The sequence below is a fragment of the Castor canadensis genome, chromosome 7 (assembly GCF_047511655.1).
Source record: "Castor canadensis chromosome 7, mCasCan1.hap1v2, whole genome shotgun sequence".
Taxonomy (NCBI): domain Eukaryota; kingdom Metazoa; phylum Chordata; class Mammalia; order Rodentia; family Castoridae; genus Castor; species Castor canadensis.
Genome location: NC_133392.1, coordinates 161,035,050 through 161,059,690, shown reverse-complemented (window position 1 = coordinate 161,059,690; position 24,641 = coordinate 161,035,050). Strand labels below are relative to the sequence as shown.

Below are 24,641 nucleotides of genomic sequence, written 5' to 3'. Positions count from 1 at the left end.
AGCAGATATCACAGGCTGGGCCCTATACTCACCAGGGTTGCTGGGTCCCTTCCTGTCCCTGCACTCCATGGCTGTGAGCTCCCACTCATCCAACATCTCACAGTACCTGGGACTGGAGACAGCAGCACTACCTACACCCCTGGGCAGGCTCAGAGACATCTGGCTGGCAGGGTCTGAGCTGTGGGACAGGACCACAGGATAGGAAACTCTGAGCTGAAGAACAGGACCAGGGAGGAGATTGCTCCTGTGTCCTGCCAGCACCCTGGGACATCACCCATTGGGCCTTCATCCCCTCCTGACAGTGGACTTCCCCACTCTGCAGGGCTATGAGTACCTCCATGCATTCCAGAGGCCCTGGGCTGGGGGAATCTCCCTTGTCCTCTGGAGACAGTCTGAGCCGAAAAGGCCTGAAGACCGGGATGCGGGTTCAGTGTGCCTGGGTCACCCCCTCACCATCCCCGCCCCGATTGACTTGGCCCTGCCTTTGCTCTGCTCAGAATAGAAAACGCTCAACCCTCAGCCTTTAAATCGGGCATCACAGCCTCTTGGCAGAGGCCCGGCTTCACTTGGCTAGAGACTGACAAGGAAAGGTCTGCCAGAGGCCTGGGCCCCAAACACTCGCAGAGGGACATCCTACAGCAGGATGGTCAGAGGGACCCGACATAGGGCAACTGGTCACACAGACCACCACACACACACACACAGAGTCAGGCTCCCTGACCCCCACCGAGGTCTCCATGAGCCTCTACCCCTGTCCTAGGGAGCTGAACACCAGTCATCACAGATCCCAGGCAAATCAGGCACAACTGGGGCTCAGTGTCCACCTGTGTGAAATGGCAGCAAGCACCAGTCACCCCGTATACTGTGGTCAGCGCCAGGGCACATCCTAGCACTGCCCTGTCATCCACGGAGTCTAGACAGCCTCCAGAGGCCACGGACAGGATACCATAGAGAGGAACAGAGCTACAGGACAAGGAGACTGCAGGGCACTAGGTGTCCAGCCAGGGAGAACTGTCCAGACAGACCACACAGGAGAACAAGGTGAAGACTAGCGGGGGTGGGGGTGGGGGGCTCAAGCTTGGGGCAACCCCGAGAACCAAACAGGCCTCGCGCGTTCTGAGGATGGATTCATCGACCCCCCCGCCTCGATTGCTGCCGAGTGCAGTCCCTGCTTTTTCACAGTGACCCTTGAGATAACACTTACCAGTGCCCTGGCCAGGCAATTTGGGGTGTGCTCACAGGCACCCCCAGCCATGCATGCTGGGAGCAACTGCCTCTGTGTTTGCTGTAATTATGTCATTAAAAGACCACCCCATCTGTGAAGCCAGCCCTGAGAGAGTCCACCCCCCCACACACACTGTGCACGAAGCCAGGCCAGGGAGGGCCTGCTCATTCCAGAGAAAGACAGAGGCCCTTTTGTGGGAGGCAGGGAGAGAAGCAAACCTGGTAATTAAGCGACTCACTGGACAGACATGAATGTCCTTCCCACAGCCGGCACTGTGAAAGAGAGGTTGGAACTCTGGGCATCTCCCATGCTGACCTGCAGAGGACCTGGCTGGGCTCCAGCACAGCATGGTTCACCTGGAGCAGTCACACCTGTCCAGCCAACTGTGCCCACCAGCAGGGACCAAGGAGCCACCCATTACTGGCTTCACAGGGAGGGGGGCCTGAAGGTCTCAGGGAGCTGACGTCCAGAGGAAGATGTGTGCAGTTTAGGCTCACTGAGAATAAGCAGAAGCCATGGCTGCTCTCTTCACCTGGGATACCTCTGCTCTCAGGGACCCAGGCCTACATCAGGGACAGGGAGTAAACACACACCCAAGCCAAGGCCAGCCTGGTCCAAAGGCGAGAGAGAAAGATACGCTGAATTCTCCCAGGTGCGCTGAGTCCTCCCCAGGTGGGCCAGGTCCCCCCAGGTGTTCTAGGTTGCCAGGTGTGCTGTGTTCCCCCCAGGTGTACTGAATCCTCCCAGGTGTGCTAGGTCCCAAGGTGTACTGAATCCTCCCCAGGTTTGGTGAGCCCTCCCAGGTGTGCTGGGTCCTCCCCAGCTAGTCTCTAGTGCTCCCAATGCATTCTGGGATCCTTCCCCAAACCAAACACAAAAAGCCTCCCTAGAGTGGGGCTCATCCTAAGCCAGCTCCACCCCCAAACTGGACACCTTCTGTTTGAGCCTAGAGATGAACACAGGGCACCCTAGAACCACAGCCCAGGATGACCATCAGGTCAACCTGGACCCACACCCAGAGAACAGGCGCTGAGCTGCCCCCCAAAGAATCAGCCCATGTTGGGGCCACTGCAGCTGCAGGCCTCAGAACAGTGACGTTGTGTTCAGGTAGAGGTCAAGGGATGGTCCATGGAACCAGCCTTGGGTCCAGCCAGGGCAGGGCCCTTTTGTATGTGCAAGATGGAGAGGCTGTGAAATGAACACAACCCTGCCAGGACCCACCCTCTAGGATCCTCTCCAGGGGAACACAAGACCCCCAGGCAGGGGCAGCCGTTCCAGGCCTGGCTGAGGCTAGATGCCAGAAGCAGCCCTGGGTGGCATTTGGACCTGGGGTAGGACCCCCACCCTCAGACACAGTGGACAGCACTGAGAGCAGCAGGCCATGCCAGCCTCCCCCATTAATCCACAATCCCAATTTAGAAACACTTGCCCTTTAGCTAAGGCCAGTACTAAATGGCTGCTCAGGACCCACCCAGCCAGCCTCCCATCCCCTCAGCCCCAGGGAAACCCGCCCAGTCTTGGGGGCTCTGCTTCTTTGCACCATCACAGGGTCCCAGCAGCAGCCACAGCAGCCTCCAGCCCACCCACCAGGGACCCTGGTCTACCAGCTTTCTGCTCAGGAAACCAGGGCTCCTTCAAGGGCCAGACCCAGCAAAGGCCAGGCTGGACCACTGATGTCTCCCCTGCTGGGTGGGCTAGGAAGAGGGCAAGGTCACACCAGCACCCAGAAGAACCTGCCAGGCCAGTCAAGGCAGCCCCCACACCACCATACCACACCACCCAGCTCCTCAGGGGGACTGACTTCCTCCTCTCAGCTCTACTGTTCCTGCCCCGACCATCTGGACACACACCCGACCCCCGCGTCTCTCCATTCTTCCAGTAGCACACCCACCCACTAGGTGGTCTAGTCTCTGGCAGAGTTGGGCAGCTCTGCCACCCTGACCACTTGACTGGCCCTGAGTGCGAGGGTACCAGCACTTTTGTGGAGAACTGCCTCAGAGACCTGCACAGGGCCAGTTCCTCCAGGATGTACCCAGGGCTTGTCCTTTTGCCTTCTTGCTGGGTGTAGGGGGTTCTGCTTCAGGCTGGGCCCAGGGCCTTCCCTGCACTCCACAGCCCAGCACAAGCCTGCTTTGTGCTCCAAGGGCTTCCTGGGCGCCTGCAGACAGACTTCTGGGCAGCGCAGCAGGTCGGTCAAACAATGCAACTAAGCCTAACTTATGATGTAGGGGAGGGGGAGGAGGAGAGAAGGCATTGCAGGATGCCGGAGTGGAGGGCACGGCTCCCAGATCCCCTTCCCATCCACCCCTCACAGTCAAGGAATTTGGAGGAACCAGAAAAACATGGCTTTTATTTTCAAAACTAGAATCAATTGTAATTGATTCCCAACTGTGTTTGAGCACAGGGCTGCAGTGCCCAAATCCAGCTTGGAGGAGGGCAGAAGGTGACTATGGGGGGTTTGGGCAGGAACTGGAGGGCAGAGGCTGTCCCTGCAGGCAGCATAGGCCTCGCACCAGACCTGCACATTCCCAGCCTATGATCCTAGCCCAACACCTGGCCACGCACACTCAGTCTTGCACACCCTGAACCTACACATTCAGCCCTACAAACCTAGTGGCCACTCTGCTAGGAAGCTCCTTTGCAGTGCCAAAGGAGCACAAGCTAGTTGTAGGTCCAGTCTTCTTGGTGCAGATGCTCTCCCCTGCCTGGGGACACTGCTCCTCTCACTTCCAAAACAGATCTCAGTGCACCCCCCAAACCCCAAACAAGGCTTGGTTCCGTGAGAGAGATTTCAACAGTCACTTCAGCCCAGCTTTGCTACCACAGCGGGAGTCAGCAGCTGTGGGGCCTTCCTGACCTCGGTTTCCTCTTCCACAAGTCAGACCAAGTAAGGATTCAATGAGGTGACCCAGATAGAGCTGAGCTCTGAGCCAGGCAGGAGCTCCAGCTTCCAGGACTTCCCTCTTCCCCAGAGGCCATCTCTATGGTTGCCGGGCAGCTGATGTGGGGGCCAAGCCAGGAGCCCGAGAGGCTGGTGGGCATGGGCCCGTGAGTGCACCCCTACCCAGAGCACCTGCATGTGGCTTTCTAAGCCCATGAGGCTGCTGCCGCTGCCTTGAACCCAGGCCAGACTCCTCCCTCAGGATGCTGAGCCCCCCACAAATGATGAATCCCTCAACGATGCAGAGTTCCCCACTTGAGGCTCAGGTCCCTCCCCACTGGATACTGAGCACACACACACCCCAACCCCCCCACCCCCAGTGAATCCCGCAAGCCGTACTCAGGGCCCAAGTGTCAGGGTCTCATGGGGGAGGCTACTCAGTGCAAGGAAGCTCCTGCTAAGACAGGAGCTGGGCTGCTCTACCAAGACTAGGCCAGGGTGTGCGGGACTGGTGTGGGGGACTGGTGGTGGGCAGGAAAACAGCAGGAGGGCCCTGGAAGATGGCAGCCCTGAGGGGAAAGGTCAGGTTTCTTCACCTCCTTCCCAGAGGTCGTGACCAGGACAGGTATTATCCCAGGTTTACCCCTCACCACCCTCCCCCAGAAGCAGGGTCACAGCCCTATACCAGTAACCCTCCCTTTCCCGCCCCCCACATCCCGCCACCCCGCCCAAGGCAAGAGCTGCCAGAGGCTCCCTCCCTCCAGCCCTGGTATTTCCAGGAAACTGAAATTGAGCAGTGCACATTTCAAAAAGATTAGACAAGAGTCAGAAAGGCTCTCAAGCATTTCTCAACACCCACTGAGGGCCACAGCGAAAGTACCCAAGAACAGAAACCTCTCATCCTGCCATCGGAGCAGGGATGGTCACCTCTGACTAGCTCACAGAGGGGATCGGGGGTCTGAAACCACAAGGAGGCCTGGCCAAGGCTTGCAGTCTGAGGACACAGGACAATGACAGGTCAGAGACTCCATCCTGGAACTCACAGACACCCTTTCAACTGCGCAAGAAACAGGCCTCTCTCCAAGGCCCAGCAGAGCCCTCCTACTGCCCAGCACTTGGGGCTGGCTCAGCAGAGACCTGTGGCCCTAGGACAGCAATAAGCCTGCAGAGTCCCCAAACCCAGCAATAGCCAAAACCCCATCCTACAGCATCTCTCTGGAACCCCTTCCTCGGCCAGGTGCCCAGAGAGAGAACACAAAATGCCAGAACCACCAGAGAATGGTCAGGGTCCTTCACAAACATGGGAACACTGGTTTCCCTCCAGTTTCCTCAGGTTTCCCTCCAGTTGTGCAGGGCATCATCACAGCCAATCACACTGTGCTGGCATCAGTGGAAAGGAGCCCAGAGTGCCCACACCACTGGAAAGAAGGTGTTATATTCCAATCTGGGAGCTGCCAGCCTTGAAGCTACAATGCAGTCGCTTGGCTGAGAGCAGAAAACCCCCGAGGAGGACAGAAGTCACGATTCTGTGGCTCAAAGCAATCAGGACAGATGTTTTCTGAAGGTCTTTTTGACAACCTGCCATGCCTCTACAGGCACTTTTCTTGCCATCCCCACTCCGCTCACTCTACCAACATTTTTTCCAAAGACACTCAAGCTGCAGCCTGAGTTTCAGGTCTGTGCAGGTCCAGTCTATGTTGTATCATGGTTCACTTGACCAATGGCCTTGCCTCAGCTGGGACCCCCAGATATTCCCAACGTTAGGACAATGAGAGCCTTGACCAGGTGGCAGTGCAGCCTGGGGACCCCTGGGACCCCCCAGGACTCACTGCCCTTCTGGGCCCTGTGTTCCCATCTATCAGTTCTATGGTTGGACAGCATAGGCTTCAATGTGGTACAAAGTCATCCCCAGTGAAGAGGAGTCTCTCCTCCTCAATGGGCTGCAGGTAGCTGGGAGAGGGACTGGAGAAGGCCCTCTGGAGAGGGCCTGTCCAACAGGGAATTCCCAACACGGCTGTACCTGGGAGAGCCAGCCTCCCCTTATATCCCCACCCTCCATCCTCCACCCACAGGCTGGCCACAGTCAGGGCCTGATGCCTTCAGAGGGCTCCACTCACCGTACTGACAGCGGGGACCCTGGAAGCCTCGGGGACAGCGACACAGCTGGGCTGAGCCTGGCACACAGTGGCCACCGTTAAAACACAGGCCAACGGCACATTTAGCTGTGGAAAGAAAAGGGGGATGTGAGAGGTGGGGCAACCCCAGTCACCCACCAGGATGCAGAGCTCCTGGGGATCCCTCCCTGTGAAGTCCCCCATTCAGCTGTAGGTCAGCCCTCTGCTTCCGAGAGGGTGGGGCTCTGACAAAAGCCCTCAACCCTGCCTGAATCAATGGGATCTCATGGCCGCAGCCCAGCCCAGCCTGTTGGTCACTGGCCCCGCCCACTCAGCCCTAAGTCACACAAGGGCCTGAAGTGTCCCCAGCCCCAGACATAGCCACATCCATTGGGGTTGAATGGGACCATGAGTGGGGTAAAAACCTTAATTCATTCTTATACGATCCCTAAGCATCAGGGTGGGGAAGGAGAGCAAGGAATGTGGGAAGTGGGAGGAGTGTAGGAGGACAGGAGAGAGGGGGTTGTGGCCTGCAGTAGAAAGGCATTGGGGTGCCTGGCCAAGGCATCCCACAAAGACCATCATGGTGGATCCTACAAGGCTGGCCCATCCTCTGAGAGGGGTACCCTTGCCCGACCAGCAGGTCCCTGGCAAAGGAGGTCAGGGCTAGGAAGGCTGACCTCTTCCTCTTCCTCCTCCCAGCCATCTCCTGCGGTCCTATCTGAGGCAGTGTTTGCACCTGCTGCCTTGAGGCAACTCGGGGCTAATAAGAGCCCAGGCGGAGAGGTACAGGAGGCCACACTGGCCCAAGTAGGGACTGAAGCCCCATGCGGCCTGGCGGGCATCCCCTCCAGCTGCAGTCCCCAGCTGTCTTGATGGTCCCCTTATAGTGAGCATACAGACCAAGTGGCCAGGTGCCTCTTGGGGGCTCTCCAGCACCAATTTTCTTGACCCCAGGGTCACCACATTGCACATCCTACATGTGGATGGTAAAAGCAAGGTGCTCCTATCCTGCGGGGTACTGGCTGAGTGAACGGTGACCTGCCACCTCTGCTACCCTGAAGGACCCATGAGCTCAGCCATGTGTCGCCAACAGCATTCCTGCCAGGAATGGGAGGCACACTCTTAGTAGATGAAGCCCCATGGTAGCCAGGTGAAGTTCCAAGAAGGCAGCAGAGCAGGCTGAAGGGATACAGCCAGCTGTCCACACATCTCCCCTGGCCCCACTCTCCCCCTTGCTCCCACCCCTGTGGATGAGGTACACAGTCCAAACAGCCCTCTAGACCAGGCGCTGCACTGGGCATGTGGTCCCAGGTAACACAGAGAGGTGTGTCTGGGGCCTAGACTGTTGCCCAAGCCCAAAACTCTCTGACTTACATGCTGGGTCAGAGGACCCAGCTACGCTGGCCAGTATGAAAACTCAGGTCCTTTTCGGATGCTTTTTCTCCTTGCTACCAGGAATCACACAGTAGTCACAAATAATCACAATGCAATCCCCGAGGGGCCCTATCCCTTGCAGGCCACCCTCAGGCCTAGCTGGCCTTTGTTCACACCTGGCCCAACTCAGCCGCTCCCTCCTAACCAACACCTGTACCCAGGATGGTTCCAAGTGAGGAAGCATGAAGGCCTGAGGGCCAAAGCAGAGCTGCAGGGAGGCCCTGATCTGCACAGGGAAGTGTTCCAGGGTTGGGGGGGGGGGCACATAGGAGGAAAACACCAGTGTCTGAGTGCCGAGGACTGAAGCCTGTGAACTCTGTGATCTTATCAAAAGAGAGGCCAGCTGTGTTTATTCCTCACCAAGGATGGTCCCATTGTCTTGGAGACCTCCAGCCACACACAGCCAAGCCAGCACCAGCCACCCGTGAGTAGGAAGCAGGTGCCAGTGCGGAAACCCAACCCCCAGGTCTCTGCTCAGCCAGATAATTTCCCCAGGCCTGCATCTCAGATGACGATGACACAGAATTCCATACAGGTCTCAGACCCTGAGCACAGGGAGTCCTAGGGAGGCAAGAAGACCACCACTCTCAGGTCTCAGGCATTACCTGCCCTCGGAGTCCTCTGGGGCTCCCACCACCATGCACCTTGCAGAGCAGCTCCTATGCTGAGGCTGGGGGAGAGGGAAGTTCTAGGCTGATGTGAGCATGTGTGGGTCTGTAAGAGTACATGACTGTGAGCATGCACTGACACGTGCGTTGTGAGCATGAGTGTAAACATGTGACTGAGCACACATATGTGTGTGAGCTTGTGTGCAAACAAGCGCACACTGTTGAGTAGGCATGTATAGGCATGAATGTCTTAGTGTGAATGGATGCACATGGTGTGGGTGAGTGCATGTGTGTACAAATCTGTGCAAGGCAGTGCATGGATGAGCTTGTGTGGGTGGAATGCAGTCCAGATACAGGAGTGTGCAAACTGTCTGGACAAGGCCATGTGAGCCTGGACCCCCATGGTTGGGAGAGACCTGTGCTGCTGGGGGGACAGTGACAAGCGAGAGGTCACTGTGGACCAACCACTGCACCCGTCCCCATGGAGGAAGGGAAGCCCAGGGTCCAGGACTTTGGCTCAGCCAATTCCCACACTGGGGCGCGGAGCTGACATGTAGCCAGAACGGAAAAGGAAAAGCAGACAGCAGAGGCAGGAAAGCAGAGGGTGGTCTGGGGCCGAAAGCCCTCCTATAGCCCTCTAGCAGGCCCTAAGCAGCCAGCCCAAGGGACACAGAGAAGGCAGTGGTAACGACCTGATGTCCCAGGAGAGGAGGAAGACCTGCAGGGTCTACCTGCTTGATGGACCAAGAGCTGGCCACAAGAACCCCAAGCCCATGCCTCATCTCTGGGCACCCGACTGTAGGTATCCAGGCTGTTGGAGCACCATGCCCAGGTCAAGTGTCCAGTGGCCAGGACTCCCATCCCACCTGCCAATGCCAGCTGTGGGTACTGGCCAGAGGCACAGTCATTTCCGGTTCTGGCAGTGACACGCACCCCTCCACCCTACGGACAAGAAGTCCTCTCAGACTGTGGCTTTTCCTAAGAAGGTGCCCAGCATCTACCTGGGTAGTTGAGCGTCCCCAGGCACTGAGTAGGCAGGAGTGGCTGGGAGGGGGCAGGAACTCGGGGCCTGTCGTCACCTGACCAGTGAGGATGTCTAGAGACATGAGAAGCTGGAGGAGGGAGGGAGGAACCTCCCCAAGGCCTTCCACAGGTGAGGCCCAGAACACCTGGGCCTCAGACTCTGGTGCCAGCACCGTGGAAGGAAAACATGTTGCTCTCAGATGCCCACTGGGTGGCCAGTGTTGTACCTAGGCTATGGTCACTACTGTACCTAGTCTGTCAGGTCTGTCAGGTCACCCTGTGTCCTGACTGTGGTCATCATTGTGCCCAGTCTGTGGTCACTGTTGAGACCCACCTGTGGCCACCACTGTACCCAGTCTTGGTCATTGCTGCAGCAGGCACAGCACCCTCCTGCCTGACCCCGGTCTTGCCTTGCTCCTCCTGCCCCTGTAGGGTTTGCTCCAGCTTCCCCTCCTGCCTCAGTGCCTCACCCCTTCTGATCCCTTCCCAGGTGCCTGCCACGCCCACCTCACCTCACAGGCTGCCAAGGGCCTAGTTAGAGAGCCTTCCCTGACATCCACCCAAGTCAGCTCCACCCAGCCCCTCGCTCCTCAAAGCTGTCTGTTGCACTCCGCACCAGCACAACACCACCCCTGTCCTGTGGCATCTGTGCAGTGGGTTGCCTCCCTCGGTACTTCTCAACGTGTGTAGGAGTCATGTTTTGCTGCTTTGAGTTTGTTGCTTCTTTTTCTTTTAGAAAATGGCCCTTGGATTTTGAGTTTGGAATACACTACCTAGCAAGGTCTTGGGAATCCACAGTGCCCATCAGCATCAGAGCAAAGACTCTGACAAGTCCTGCAAAAATGAAGCCTGCAAAACTCAGCTTCATCAGGAGCAGCCCTGAACCTTCCCAGGGCTGAGCCCAGGTCACATGATAAGAGGAGAGGAGGAAGCCGCAGGCAGGGTCCTCTTAAATGTCCATCTCGAGATGCGGAGGCACAGGAATCAGCTGCTCCAGGCCAGGCACCTTGTGGCCATCTGCACACTCCCCTCCTTCCATGAGGGTGGCCGGAGGGAGACAGTTCTGCCAGGACCAGGGTGACTATGGCTGGGACACCAGGGAGATTCGTGCAAAATCTGTCCACCAAATGGAATGAGCCTGGGATCCTGAGGACCCCCGAGCAGAGTGGCAAGCCCAGCTACACCCCATGTCACGGGGCCATGTGGTTCTTGGAAAGCATGGTCATCAGCCCGACACCCCACCCAGCACTGTTTCTTTCTAGGCACCTCCTGGCCACAATGCCGTAAGTGGACCTGGGAGAAGTCACAGCCCGATTAGTAGCTTCCTGCCATTCTCTGAGCACTCGCAGTCCACTCCATCGTTCCTACACAAACACGGTGGGGCTCGACGTCCACCCTCGGCCGAAGCTGTCCCCCTGCAGTTTCCAGGTCACAGGAAGCAAGGAAATTTCACAATGGCTGGGGAGAGGCAGGGGTCAGCGCTTAGGGTGCTGCCCTTCCCTTGCTGGAAGGGGCTGGATAATAATGGAGGAATGAGAAGGGGGAGGGTGAGAAAAGTGGGCCCTCCCCTCCCAGGCCCCTCTCCTGCATAAGGCCTTCACTCCACCTCCACCCTCCCTGCTCACAGGTGGGGTGCTGGGGAGTGGGAGACCCTGGCCTGGCTTCCAGCCCTGATGCCTATAAGCACGCAGGCAGGGAGAGGAGTGTAAACAGCTACTACATATGCTCTCCCCTGACCTCCAAGGGCTGCGGGAGCCCTGAGACTTCCATGCCACAGCAGGAGCCTAACCTGACCTGCACCTGCCCCGGGCGCCTGACATGAGCCGACATGTGGGAGGCACACGGTGCTGCTGGAGAGAGGCTTTGGCTCCACAGAGCAGGGGAGTGCAGAGCTGAGCTGTAGCAGAAGTCACCTGCAGGTCTCTGTGCTCTGCTGATCCCAGGCAGGAGGAGGGAGGAAACGGCCCGAGCCACTGAGCCACAGTAGGTGGTAAGTCCCCAGACTCAGCCCCTGAAGGTCACAGCTCAACACAGTACCTTACACCTGAGCCCTCAGCCAAGGGGTCTGTCTCCATCACTTTGTGTGCTGCCGCCACCACCGCCACCACCACAGGCGTCACCGAGGCCCAGCAGGCTGATTTGTAACATCAGATCAGCGAGCACTGCTTAAGCACTTACTGTGTACTGCATGTGACATTACTTACTCTACTCCTGTCATGAGCCTGGGCTGAGGCCTCAGGGCGCTGGCGTACCACAGGTCACAAGCAGAAAGGGAATTGAGCCAAGACTGCTCTCTCTTGACCGCTTGGCTCTCATTCTTGCCTGGGCCGGGCCAGGGTCACTAGGCCATCACAGAGAATCCACAACCCTGCCTTGCCCAAAGACCTTACAAACAAGACTCTGAGAGAGGCCGAAGTTTGCGGCTCAATGCTCACTGCTCAGAGGGGCAGCTTGTGGGAGTCCCTTTGGGCTTCACGATGTCAGACACCATACCTGTGACTTGGGAGGCCAAAGCCTGCGGCCATGCCAGCCAGCCTCCCCCAGGACGCTCTGCCACAGGTCTGCAGCACCCTGTGCCCCCCACCCCACACCACAGGATAAGCATCTGCCTGTGGACAGTCTCCCCACCAGACCAAGAGCTCCCATGGGCAGGCGCTGCCCCTGCCTGGTCCTCACAAATCCCCAGCACTCAGGTGTTGGGCAGTACCAGAGCAAATGAGTGGGTGAGGAGTAGACGGACAAAGGAAGGAGTCTGTGGCTCACCACGAAATATGCCAGGGCCCCCGGGGAAGTGGACAGGGCCAGGCTCACCCCTGACCATATGCACCCCAACTCCCACCCCATCTGCTGTCCACGCTCAGCCTTTCACACAGGTAAACAGCATGGAACATGTGGGGAAGTCAGATCCCAGAGCCCTGCTGGGATTGCTAAAACAAGATGCAAAAGCAAAGCACATAAATAAGAAAATCCTGCACTAAAAATGAATTTTCAAAAACAAACAAGTAAGAAAGCTCCAGGTAGGGACTCTGCTGCATGCCATAATGTATACCACAAGCTGGATGCCAGGACGGGCCCAGAGGCCAAGACCCCCACATCACTGCCCCAACCAGCAGGACCCGGGGAGGATCTGGAAAGACCCCTACCTCACCAGCACTGAGTGACCCCCATGCTGTGGTTGCCTCCATACTTATCCCCACTCCTGCACAGACCAGAGCACAGCAGAGCCACCTGGTCCCTCTAAAGCCCACAGGTCCTATATGTGGCTGGCAGCCCCACGCCTGGTGCAGACACAGGTAAGCTGAGCTGGCATGACAGGCCTGGTGCTCACTCAAGGACAGGAGGGGCAATGGCCCCATCCTCACAATGGTGTCCCACCCTCAACACCTGTCCATTCCCACAGTGGGGAGAGGCCAGCCTACAGCATGCCCATTCAGGACCTGGCCCTGCCTGCCTCTGTCCGTCCTGACCCTGGGATAGTCACTTTCAGACACGGTGAGGCTCACAAGACCCCAGCTCAGGGCTCAGATGGAACACCAGGTGCTGAACGCTGCCCTGCACACCTGCATCTGGTTTGGCTCCTCTACCAGGCCTCCAGCATAGGACGCCAAGCCCAGGGCAGCCCCTCCTCCCAATGCGGCCGTGCATGCAGCCCTGTTCTCCCCCAGGAGCAGGCGGCCCCACTTCCTCTCTCACCACAGCCCCGCTCAGGGCTCCCTCATTGTCTTGCCCCGTTACGACAGCCACCACTGGCAGGCCTCAGGAGCCCCTGCTCAGAGCGGAAGCCCGGGGGACTTCGGCTGTGATGTCTGCCCCCACTCGACAGACACCTTTGTTCCTCCCAGACACCAGTGGCTTAGAAGCATGGGACACACCATGTGTGATCAGAGAGCCACAGGAAGAAGAGCGACGGCCACTGTGGGGCTGGAACCCCCCACCTGAGGGAGTGCTGGCCGGCGTCCCACCTCGTCACCCCGAGCTGGCCTCCTTGTCGCTCTTTCCTCTGCTCCCTTTCCTGGAGAGATGACTCACTTCCCTCCTGGAAAAACATCACAGCCATCCCTTCTCTTCCCTTTTTTCCCACTAGAGTTCGCCTCAGGACAAGCGGCTCCATCACCAGAGGAGAGGACACAAAGGGGCCAAGGAGCCAGGAGCCCACCTTCATTAACCCTCAGGGTGAGGAGCCCGTGACTGGCAGCCACCTCACGCCCTCAGGGCTGACCTCTCCAGAGGAGGAACACTGACTCCTTCACTCCTAGCCTTACCTGCCAGCCACCTGTCCCCATGCCACCTGCCTGCCAGCCCACCTGTCCCCAGCAGGCCAGGCTCTCCTCCTAAGCAGCCTGGGCAGCCAGGCTCTGCAGCCACAAGACCTATTCTCTTACAAGGCAGGGGCTTTGTCCCTGGCATCACAGGATGCACAGCTCCCCCAGCCCTGTGCCAGGACCAGCCCGGCTCTGCCTCCTGCAGCTCTGCCAGCCATGATTCCACAGCTCCTTCCTTCTCTTCATCATTGCACTCTTTTTGTTGTTGTTTTTTGGTGGGGGCAGTACTGGGGTTTTGCACTTGTGAGGCAGACACTCTACTGCTTAAGCCACACCTCCAGCCCTGTCATTCTACTCTACTTCTGCCTCTGGTAGGCAGAGCTGCCACACTAGTGACCCCAAAAAGTCTCTGTGAGTGGGTGTGGTCAGTGCAGGAGCTGCAGGTCTGCACCTGAGGGTAGGTATTCTATGTTAGCCAGGGCCAAGGCCAGGAGGTGCTCCCCGCTGGACACACCTCTCTTCAGTGTCTGCAGGGTGGCAGGTGGGAAGGGATGGGGGCACTCACCAGAAAGACAGCCCTGCTGGCCAGGCTGCTGGCTCCACCCTGGGCAGCACCTGAACACGGTGCGGGCCTCCGTGGTATACACCTGCCTGTAGCCCATGTAGTACACAGTTCTGAAAAAGAAGGGAGAGGGACATGTTGACCATCCCAGGCCAGCCTTTGGCTCTCACAGCACTCCATGGAGACTGTTCTTACACTGTCCCATCTGAGCAGGCTGAGGTGCCTGGTGGGATGGCTGCCACTGACCCCCAGCAGGTTCCTCTGTAGTCAGCTCAGGATATACCATGTACAAGTGGGCAGCTTGGGGCCAGCCACTGAGGCCACACACTGTGTTCTGCCTGCCCTATCCACCCTCATAGTGGACCCGACTCAATGCGGGCTTCAGAATACACACCTGGCTCTCAGCACCAGGTCACTCTAGGAGGGTCACCAGGCCACTCTGGGAAGGTCAGGGGGTCAGAGTGCATACACCCAGTCCAAGGTGGGAAAGGGCTCCTAGAATGAGCCCCCTGGCCTGCGGTGCCCAGGGCTGGGAGCCTGGGCCAGGGTGGTGCCCATCTAGATTCACAGGTGCCTCAGTGCCCAGTGAAGTGACAGTCTTGAACTGTCCACTAGGAAAGCCCCCATACACAGGCACCAGGCTGCTTCCATCCCCCAGGCTTTCTGCCATCCACTGACTCCCCTCCTGCTTCTTCTGAGGGTGGGTCTCAACATCCTACAGGCCTGATGACACCCCGCCCTTCCTACAGGTGACTTCTGTCCCCACTGTCCCCTACCACCCAGCCTCCCACACTTATTCAAGTGACAGCAAGATGGTCTGCCCCATATACCCAATGTTAATCTTTCATTGCCCTAAGTTCATGTCTACCTGCATAGGCCCTGATTAGGAAATAATGCCCACTTAACCTGTACTTCCTTAAGATGAGGGCACACTAGGTCAGGGTGGGCCCTGACCCAATCACTGGTGTCCTTCAGAAAACACAGGGACAAGGGAGAAGGCATGAGAAAAGGGACAAAGATGGTGATGCATCTTTGAGGCCAGGAGCTACAAGGACCAAGGCAGCGGCGGGAGCTGGAGGGGCCGGGATCAGTGCTCATGAAGCCTCAGTTAGGTGCTAGTGCTGCCCAAGTTGGACTGGGGACTCCGGCCTCCAGGTCTGTGAGGGGATGAAGTCCTGCTGTGTTTTGGGGTGGGGGGGTGGAGAAGTGTGCTGGGAATTAAACCCAGGACCTTGTGCTTGCTAGGCAGGTGCTCTCCACTTGAACCACACCCCCCAGCCCTTTTGGCTTTTAGTTGTTTACCAGTTAGGGTCTCATGCTTTTTGCCTGGGGTGGGCCTGGGCTTCTGTCCTCCTACTTACGCCTCCCATGTCGCTGGGGTGACAGATGCATGACACCATACCCACCTTATTTGTTGAAATGGGGTCTTACTAACCTAGATTAGGATCCTCCTACTCTCCGTCTCCCCAGAAACTGGGCTTACAGGCATGAGCCACTGCACCAAGCAAATTTCTACGGTATTTAAGCCACCTGGTTTGTCATGACTTGCTCCAGCAGCGCCAGGGCATGAATGCACAGTTCAGGGCTTGGCATAAGCACATGCCACTGGGTCCCATGCTGTGAGGCCTTTGTGTTTGCAGACAGAACGGGGATCAGGGGAAAGACAAAAAGACAGATGGAAAGACAGAGCGATCTGGGCACCGGTGGCTCACGTCTCTAACCCTAGCTACTCAGAAGGCAGAGATCAGGAGAATTGAGGTTCAAAGCCAGCCCCAGGCAAATAGTTCACAAGACCCTATCTTGAAAAAAACCATCACAAAAAAGGCCTGTGGCATGGCTCAAGGTGTAGGTCCTGAGTTCAAACCCCAGTACAAAAAAGAAAAAAAATAAGAAAGGAAGGAGGGAGGGAGGGAGGGAGGGAAGAAAGGAAGGAAGGAAGGAAGGAAGGAAGGAAGGAAGGAAGGAAGGAAGGCAGGAAGGAAGGAAGGAAGGAAGGAAGGAAGGAAGAGAGAAAAGAGCAACTGAAAGAGAGAAAGATGGTGGCCCTAGCCTCCTCAGTCTCCAAGTCTGCAGCACAGCCACCCTCCTCTAGCCCCACTGCTGTCCACAGGGTTGGTGGCCAGGGTCCTGGTCAATGGATACAGGGTCAAGGACCCTTGAGCCTCTGAGAGTGGCCAGTGGCATGGCCCGTTGTCTCCAGGTAACAATAGGCCAACCTCTGCTTGCTGGGGCTGGTGCCCGGAAGCTGCGTGGCCAGGGCCATGGCCCAACAAACAAACAGGGCCTCGGCACTTCCCAGAAGCATGTGCTCCTGCACACAAGCACTGGGAGCGCCTTGCAAAATACCACCTTGGCAGGACATGAAACCACTTGCCTGGACAGAAACTGACCACGGTGCGAACAGTATTTGGCAGACTGGAGTGTTTGGGCCCATCCATCGTAAATATTTATCCCCCTGCCTGGGCCTTGGGCAGGGCAGGCTACGTGCTACATACAACTCTCGGCCACCCCTCCCCATAGCCTCCTGAAGGAAAAGACCTTGGAGAGGGCTGGTGGGCTGTGAGGACCTGCCTCTGCTTTGCTGTAAGACACAGGCCACTGACTGTCACAGTGGAAGCCACAGTGTAGAGTCTGAAGCAGAAAGCCACAAGCTCCTTGCTTCAACCTCCATCTCCCTCCCTCCTTCTTTCTTTCTTTCCTTCCTTCTTCCCTCCCTCCTTTCTTCCTCTGGAACAACATCATTCTCCAAGGGGCCTAGAGTCCTTTAGGCAGCCTGAAGAGCCCCCACCCGGTGACCTGTGCTGGCTGTCAGGTTTCTCAGGAAAGACCCCCTCAGAGGACTGATAACAAGACCCTTGCACCCCCATCTTGTCTCTCAGTGTCATCACTGGGACAGGCTGGGCACCCATCCCCACTCAGCCCTACCTATGGCCAGATGGCAGCCTGGCAGTCCATAGTCAGACAGAGACACCAGGACCCACTGCCTAGAAATGGCAGGAGAAGCAGCAGCGGGAGCTAGCTCAGAACAGCCCCACGTGGGGGCTGGCCTGGGGGCAATCATTTCCTCTTCATCCCAGCTCCATCCAGATGGGGGGAGTGAGGATCACACAGGCTCTAAACCCAGTTGGAGCACCTCCAACTAAGGGCTTGGACTCAGAGTCCATCCTGTGACCCCTGGTCCTGCTTGCCACCTTGCAAAGCGTGAGATGAAGTGTCCCTTGTCTGTCCAGGGAGGACAGTGACTCTGAGTGGGGCAAGTTGGGCTGCAGGGGTGCATAGGGTGCAGAGTCCCTGCCTCTCTCCCTCACCACACAGTCCCTTTGCAAATTGTTCTAACCAAGTGGAGAATTCTCCATGCACAAGAATCCCTAAAGGAAAAAAAGGCTGGAGGCCAGACAGCAAGGGGACAGGTCCCTGCCAATGAACAATCTGGTACTGTTACACCATAGGCAAAGCCACGTCTTGTGGTGCCCTTGGGTACAGTGACTGGGCTCCAAACAGAGGTCCCTCCAGTGGCTGTCCAGCCTGTGGTGGCACTCTGACAGCTCTGTCTGCCTGCACCTTCCTGCCCATCTTCCCATGAAGCTGGCCCTGAGCCCACCCTCCTTCTCCTAGTCCAGCTGGTTCAGTGGCTGGCCCTGCGCGGATGTCACCTCTCTCCTATCCATATCACAGTCCCCTGCCCCCACCCAGAGCCTGTGGTAGGTTCTGCGTAACACAGAGACGTGACAGCCACTGGAGGGCTGAATATCTGGGGAAACTTCCACAGCCTGGCTCAGCTGTGCTCAGCCCCTGGCAGCTTGGGAAGGCACAGCAAGAGGGAACCCAAGATCCCAGAGCACCTGAACACCAGGAACCAAGGTAAGCCCAGTCACCGCCTATAAGCCAGACAGGACACTTTGCCCCCATGGGCCCCGAGGTAGTTAGAGAACTCAAGGCCACTGTGTGTGAGATGGCGGCAGGCTCAGTTTGAGCAAAAGTGGGCCGGCCTCAGCCACATTCCAAGCCAAGCAGACTGGACAGCTACCTATCCACAGAGCCCCACCCAAAGCCCAGAACCCAAACTGCTCCCACAGAACCCTGACGCTGAGCTGCCATGCTCCAGGGAGGGCTTGTGACGAGGCCCGGCCACCTCGCGCTGGGCAGCTCAAGGGGAGTCCAGGACCTCTTCACACGTCCCCCACCAAGCTATCCAGGAAACCCTGACATAGAACCAAAGGCACAATGTGCTCAGAGAGACCATGGCCTCCAGCACACAGCCCAGGAAGGCTGCAGGACACCTTACCAGGAGATGGAAGACCCTGGCTGCTTTGAAGACCCTGTCACCGTAAAATGCCCCTCTCTGGAGAAAACGACAAGAGGAGAGTTCTTCCGGCTCAGGGTCCCTCAACCTCAGCACTCCTGGACTAGGACCAGGAATTCCTTCGGGAGAGGACTCTGCTGTGTACAGCGACTTAACCAGCATCCAGCTAGATGCACAATCCTGGCCCCCAGCTCACCGCTCTACATGAAACTGCCTCCCAATATGACAGTGTCCTGGGAGAGAGAGACAAGCTCCCCACCCCAGGGTGAGAAGCTCTGCTACATTTAACTGTATTTTTTTCCTCCTTTGCTCTGAGTAGGGATGAACCATGCAGCAAACAGACATTTAACAAAAAAAGCAGAACCCCAGCTCCAGCACCTCCCTGGAGCTCCCAGGAGCAGCACACACCCACATGCGCCCTGTCTCCTGCACATGAGGGCCTCGAGGGGCAGTGCTGCAGCTGCTCCCTGGAGCCCAAGCTCAGAAGCCAAGCACTGCATGCTCCTCAGAATACATTCTCACCTTCCCTCACCCAGACACACGGACCCTGCTCCCGACGCAGGCCACAGCCAATACCCCCACCACCCAGCTCTGCAGTCGACGGAGTCTACAGACCTGAGTCTATAAAAAGGAGAGGTATGCAAAGGTCCTTCTTAAGTCTGATTTTGAAATAAAATATTGAGCAATAAAAGATTTCACACGGGCTTGGGAACAAGGCCCAAGGGTCAGGTGGCAAGGGTCTCCAGCCAGGAACTCAACAGGCTTTCAGCCCCTTGTGTGCCAGCTCCCCTCCCCGCAGGGCCCCCACTCCACCCTCACAAAGGACCGATGTCCGGCTGAGCAAGACAGCCACAGCCTGGGGCTCTGTGGCAGGCTCACCCCTGAGGGGATGAGAGGCTGTGTCCTCCATGAGGGGCTTCGGGTGGTCCTGAGCCCAGCACTGGCCAGCCCCAGCTTTCTGGGCCCCGGGTGGTCACTGCTGCTCTTGGTTGAGCACAGCCCCCTGCATCAGACCCAGGCCCCTGCCGGGTACGTACCTGCGCTCCTGGCCAATGCACCATGCCTCCTGTCCACAACCAGGCTTCCACACAGGAACCACGCGGTTGAAAGCCCTCACACAGGGCTGGCGGTGGCCCACAAGGGTCAGCTCTTGCTCAGCACACACGTGGGGCCTGGGACAAAGGACAAGGACAGTTGGCACTTCAGCTACCAACAGCAGGCCCGCCCTCCAGTGTCCAACTATCCCGTATGGGGTTCAGACTTGTGACCAGGCCTGCGCAGCATGGTGGCCACCTGGCACCCAGCATGGGTTCAAGGGCAAGGGGACTGAGAGGTTGAAGGAACAATGGCCACAGGGCCTGATGCTGCCCAAGGAGCTGCTCCTGAGCCCCCCACAAGATAGACAGCATCACCCTTCTGACAGACAAGAGGACAGAAACAGCAGCCCTCAGCCAGTGCTCAGGATGGACCCGAGGCCACCAGGCTCCCAGGCTTAAGCTCTTTACATCCAACCCTCCTCCACCCCTGGATTTCAGTGCATCCTGGGCCCATACAGGGGAATGAGGACATCCTCTCAGAGGAGCAGGTAGGAATTGGAAAAATGGCAAAGTGAAACTCCAGCCCCCTGTTCCTCCATCAAGCAGGAGTGTCACACATTGACCCCACTCCCAGTCCAGACTGCAGAATCCAGCAGAGGGGGGCACACAATGCTGAAGGCTAAGTGGCCCAAGATGACCCTCCAGATCCCAGGCTCCAAGCAGGTGGGGAAAGGGCACCAGTCCTGTGGGGGACACGTCAGTGGGAGGGACGGTCCAAAGATGCCCAGCAAGCTATGGACAGGGCTTACCCAGGCTTGCTCTGCTAAGGGCTGAGGGTGGCCTCCAGAAGCAAGTTTTGGGAGCGAGAACATGGCTTCAGGGCGAGTAACTGACTAAGTCAGACTAAGCCCAAGGAAGAGGGAAAGAGGCTCAGCCTTCAGGACCATTCTCTGGCATGAGGGACGATGTGTGTGTCCTGAGTGGACCAGAGTCTGTGTCTAACCTAGGGGGCACCAGAGTGAGCCTGGCAAATCCTGGCACAGAGCCCCTCCACTTTCTTGGGGGCAAATCAAGGGCCACCCCTGACTTCTCCAGTTGAAGTCCCTACTCTGCCAGGAGACATGGGTGCATCTTTGGCCTCTGTCCACTGCCCTCCACCCCACATCTGGCAAGGCATTCCTATTCCCCATGTGGCCCCAACATCCTCGCTGGTCTGTTGAGTGCTGGCCCCAGCCTCAGCACTTAAAGACCCTGGTCTTCCTGGCCAGCTGCCCTGGTCCAAGGCCAGCCGCCTCCAGACGGATGCTCTGGCAAGCGACAATTTTATTTTTCCCTTCCCTCACTCTGCTGGGTAGGAAGCCGCCCCCTCAGGGAAGTGCATGGGCCACTAGCAGCCAAGATGAAAGCGGCAAACAGACGGCAGGAACCCTCCAGCTGGGACAGCAGGGTCTGCGCCTGCCTGGCCACTGCACCAACACCAGGCCCTCAGCCTCCAACTGCCCATAAGTGGAAGGCAATACAGCCAAGGCAGACCCAACTCTGCATCTCCAGCCAAGTCCATGGGGCAGGGGCTGCCACAAACATGTCCTATCCCAGACCTCCTTCCCAGGAGCCCACTCACACCCCTCCACCATCTCCCAAGTTCCCATTCCAAGGCAAAGGCTAGCCAGCCAAGTCTGGTGAAGACTCTCAGGGGTCAGGCAGGGTGGTACATGCTGGGAGTGGGATCCAGGCCCTACTGTGAACCCCTAGATGGTGCCTACAACTGTGGCTTCAAAGCCTCCACAGCCACCTGGATCCTCTAGCCAGGAGTGACTATGTGTGCCATTCCAGTGCCAGAAGGGAAAAGACTCTGCAGACCCTTCTTCCTACCCCATGGAGACAACCCCCCCCGGGGGGGGTGGGTAATCTGTCTTGGAGCACCTCCTCTATGCTGCCACCAGGCATTTTATCATCAAATGTCCCCAATGCCCCTGAAAGGAGGTGACATCAACTCCCTGAATGGTCTGCTTAAGGTCACCCGCTATAAGACCTGGAGCCAGGCCTAAAGGGCCCACTTCTTCTGCCTTACCCAGGCACTGCTGGACTCTGTGCTTCTCAAATGGCTGGACAGAGGATGCTGGTCCCCTCCTCCCCACCTCATACCAAAGCACCCAGACCTGCTGCGACATCTGGCCATTCAAAGCACAATTCAGTTTCTGACATCCTGAAGTGGCAGGGCAGGGGGCTTCCTAAGGGCTACACTAGAAGGGGCCCCAACCTTAGAGAATGTGGCCGTTTGAGCCCTCAGGGCCAGTGGGGCCAAAGAGCTTCTTGCAAGATGGAACTTGAGCTTGGAGGGTGGGAGGGGCCAATATAATTAACTGATTCCAAAGCCCTAACCATTTACTTAGACTCTAGCCTGAGAGAAGCCTCGTGCAGTGGAGCCAATGCAGGTCCTATGTCCTCTGTTGTGCAGTCTGGGCCCGGGGCTGGTCCAAGATCACCTGGTCAGAGAGAGCTTCAGCATGGGGACAACCTGTCTCCCCATCCCAGACTCTGCTCCCAGAAGTCCTTGCCAGCTCTGCACGTGATCAGCAGTCGTCCCCAGCTCGAGGAAAGCAGAACAGGCCACACTTCCACACAGCAGATAGTCACTCAGAGGTAAAAGCAAGGAGACAGATAATCTTTGTCCACTCCTGGGATGGTGCTGACCCAGGGAATACTTGGTCAGCAGGAGCCAAAGAAACATCCACATCATTCCAGCAGATTCACAAAGGTTCACGGAATGTCTGGGAGTGGAGCATCCCCTGGACCCCTCAAAGGGAGCCATGGGCAGGAGGTCAAGGTACTATTCAAGTTCAGCAGCTAACCGTTCAGAAAAACTGGCCAGAAGGGGTGTAGCTGCCCAAGCGAGGCCCTGCCAGCCAGTCAGAGCTCTTCAGAAAGGAAGCCCACAGGGGGAAGTAGAGGGGGGGCAGGACCACAAGGAGGAAGCACTTTCTGCAACCCTCATTGCTCTCCCAAGCTCCCTTCTTTGCTCCTCTGGGGTGAAAGGAGCCTGCAGCCCTCAGGCTTCTACCCTCCTCTTTACTCTGCAGATCCAGAGGGTCCCATGAAGACACCTCTAGCAGAACACAGCTATCCCTTGTTGGCCCAGACTGCCAGCCAGGACCTACTGCTGCCCTACTGCGTGCCAGGCATGTGTAAGTATTCTCAGCCAACCTGGAACTCTGATCCACTTAAGACAGGCAATCTGAGAACAGAGTCCCCTTGGGACATACAAGGGCCAAAAGTAGGGGCAAAGACCCCAGACAAGCAGCCACCACTGAAGGGTGGGAGGTGCCCCGAGAGGATCCCAAGATTAAAAGAACAGGGAGAGGGGAGGGAGGAGAGATTCTGGTAAAAGTGTTAAGCAGGACTCTCCTATGGAGCCCCCGGTGACAGGCAGGACACAGGAAACAAACTCTGGCTCCACTCTCTGAGTGAGCAGCAAACACGGGTAAGCAGTTTCCATGAGCACACTGGGGACAGAGACATCTGTCAGCCTCCTCCACCCACCCTGACCAGCGCCCTGGATCTCCCAGGAGCCTGTGGCCAGCTGCCTGACAACCATGTAAGGGGCAGGCAGGCTGAGTAGCCCAAGGTCACTCTTCTGGGACTGCAGTTCTCCTTGGACAAACTTGTTGGCATCACAGGAAAGAAGAATGTCCAGTAGAAGTCACATGGAGTCGGTGCTCAGGCCTTTCACAGCTCTGGATGAAAGGCTCTGGACCCAGAGACAGCCCCCTCCTGTGTGAAGAGCACAGGCAACTCTTCCTTCTTAGAGAAAAGCAAGACCCAGGAGAGGGGCAAGGGTCCTGGGGGTGCAGACCTGTCTGCCTCCCCCATCACAGAAGCCTGTTTAACTGATTCTCAGAAAGCCACAGCTCTGTCCTCCGTGGCCAGGTGTGTGGCCCATTGGGGCTGTCAGTGCCAGACCCTCTGGGAGAGTACTGGGCAGGAGGAGCCTGAGAAGCCCCTTCTGTGGGTCTGGCAGACAGGAAGCCCCAACCCAGACCTGGGCCCCTCCCCCACCCCTCTGCAGCCCACCCCTCTGCAGGGGTAGCACGCTTGCCAAGCTCTGCAGGCCCAGAGCCCAGCACCCTGCAGGGAGCGCTGGGGTGGGGAGGGCTGCAGACTGCCCCTCCTCCACTTCGGCTCACTTCACACCAGTTTTCCTCTGAGGCCAACACAGGGATTGCTTTGCTGTTTAAGAAAGACCGCTAAACGGCCCGTTGGGGAATCATCTTTCAAAATTAAATTCATCGCGGCTGGCTCCCTGATCCTCTCTTCCTGCCCATTCGGGTACTGAATTCCTTCTCCAGCCGCCCCAAAGCGCACGTGTTTAACACACAAACCAGCTCTGCAGCCCCATCTGGGCACCCCCGCCCCTGCGCAGGCCCCCAGACCCCAGGAGACAGGCTTGCGGAGGAAGTGGGAGCGGGCTGCTTCCTCTCTGCCGTCTCCAAGCCGGTTCCCCAACTGGACCCTGCCCGGCAGGAGCCGGACTCCTCTCACCTCTCCAAAGTTGGACTTCTTCCTGAGCCTGCAGGACCCACATCACCGAGGCAGGGAGGGAGGGAGGAGGCGAGGAGCCCCGCCACAGGCGCGCCCTATACCCAACCCAGGACCTTGGGTCTGGACCATCCCCTCCCCAGTTAAGGCTGAGAGTCCACTGTTCTGGAGCCCCAGAGACAAAGCCCCGAGCTCTGTCCCCAGGTCTCCGACGCCCGCCGAGCCTCCCTGCTCCCACAACTCACATGCTTGGCTGTAGTGGGGACAGCGGGGACCGCGGAGGGACGGTTGCAGGCACCGCGGGGAGCAGCAGCAACAGAAGCAGCGCCAGGGCCACCGCGCGCCCAGCCGCCCTCGCCTCCGCCGGGAAAAGCATCGTGCGCACCGGCCGCGCCAGGTTATCCTCGGCTCGTCCCCTCACTGGCAGCCCCAGAGGTTCCGAGCTGTAGTCTCCACGTGCACCATGGCCCGGGAGGGCACGCGCGGGGTGCAGCACAGGTGCCCGCGCCAGATACACGGAGCACGGTTGAGGTCGGTGCAGGTGCGGAGGAGCCGACTTCCCGCCGGCGTGCAAAGGAGCTACACGGGGACCTGCGCGCCTGGGCCCACCCTCCCAACACTTGCGGGGCGCCGTAGGCAGAGAGAGCGGAGGG

The 24,641-nt window shown here is 58.0% G+C and overlaps 1 protein-coding gene across 2 annotated transcripts in view; it reads right to left on the bottom strand.

Moving 5' to 3' along the window:
* The window catches only part of Megf6 (multiple EGF like domains 6), a 95,654-nt gene extending 71,013 nt beyond the window's left edge, over window positions 1-24,641 (bottom strand). For both annotated transcript variants that reach the window (XM_074081536.1, XM_074081535.1), the window contains exons 1-4: window positions 24,234-24,641; window positions 19,453-19,587; window positions 14,116-14,225; window positions 6,224-6,328 (exon numbers count right to left, since the gene is read on the bottom strand). In XM_074081536.1, the coding sequence (XP_073937637.1) occupies window positions 6,224-6,328; window positions 14,116-14,225; window positions 19,453-19,587; window positions 24,234-24,364 (481 nt within the window). In that variant the 5' untranslated portion in view covers window positions 24,365-24,641. The remainder of the gene's footprint in view (window positions 1-6,223; window positions 6,329-14,115; window positions 14,226-19,452; window positions 19,588-24,233) is intronic.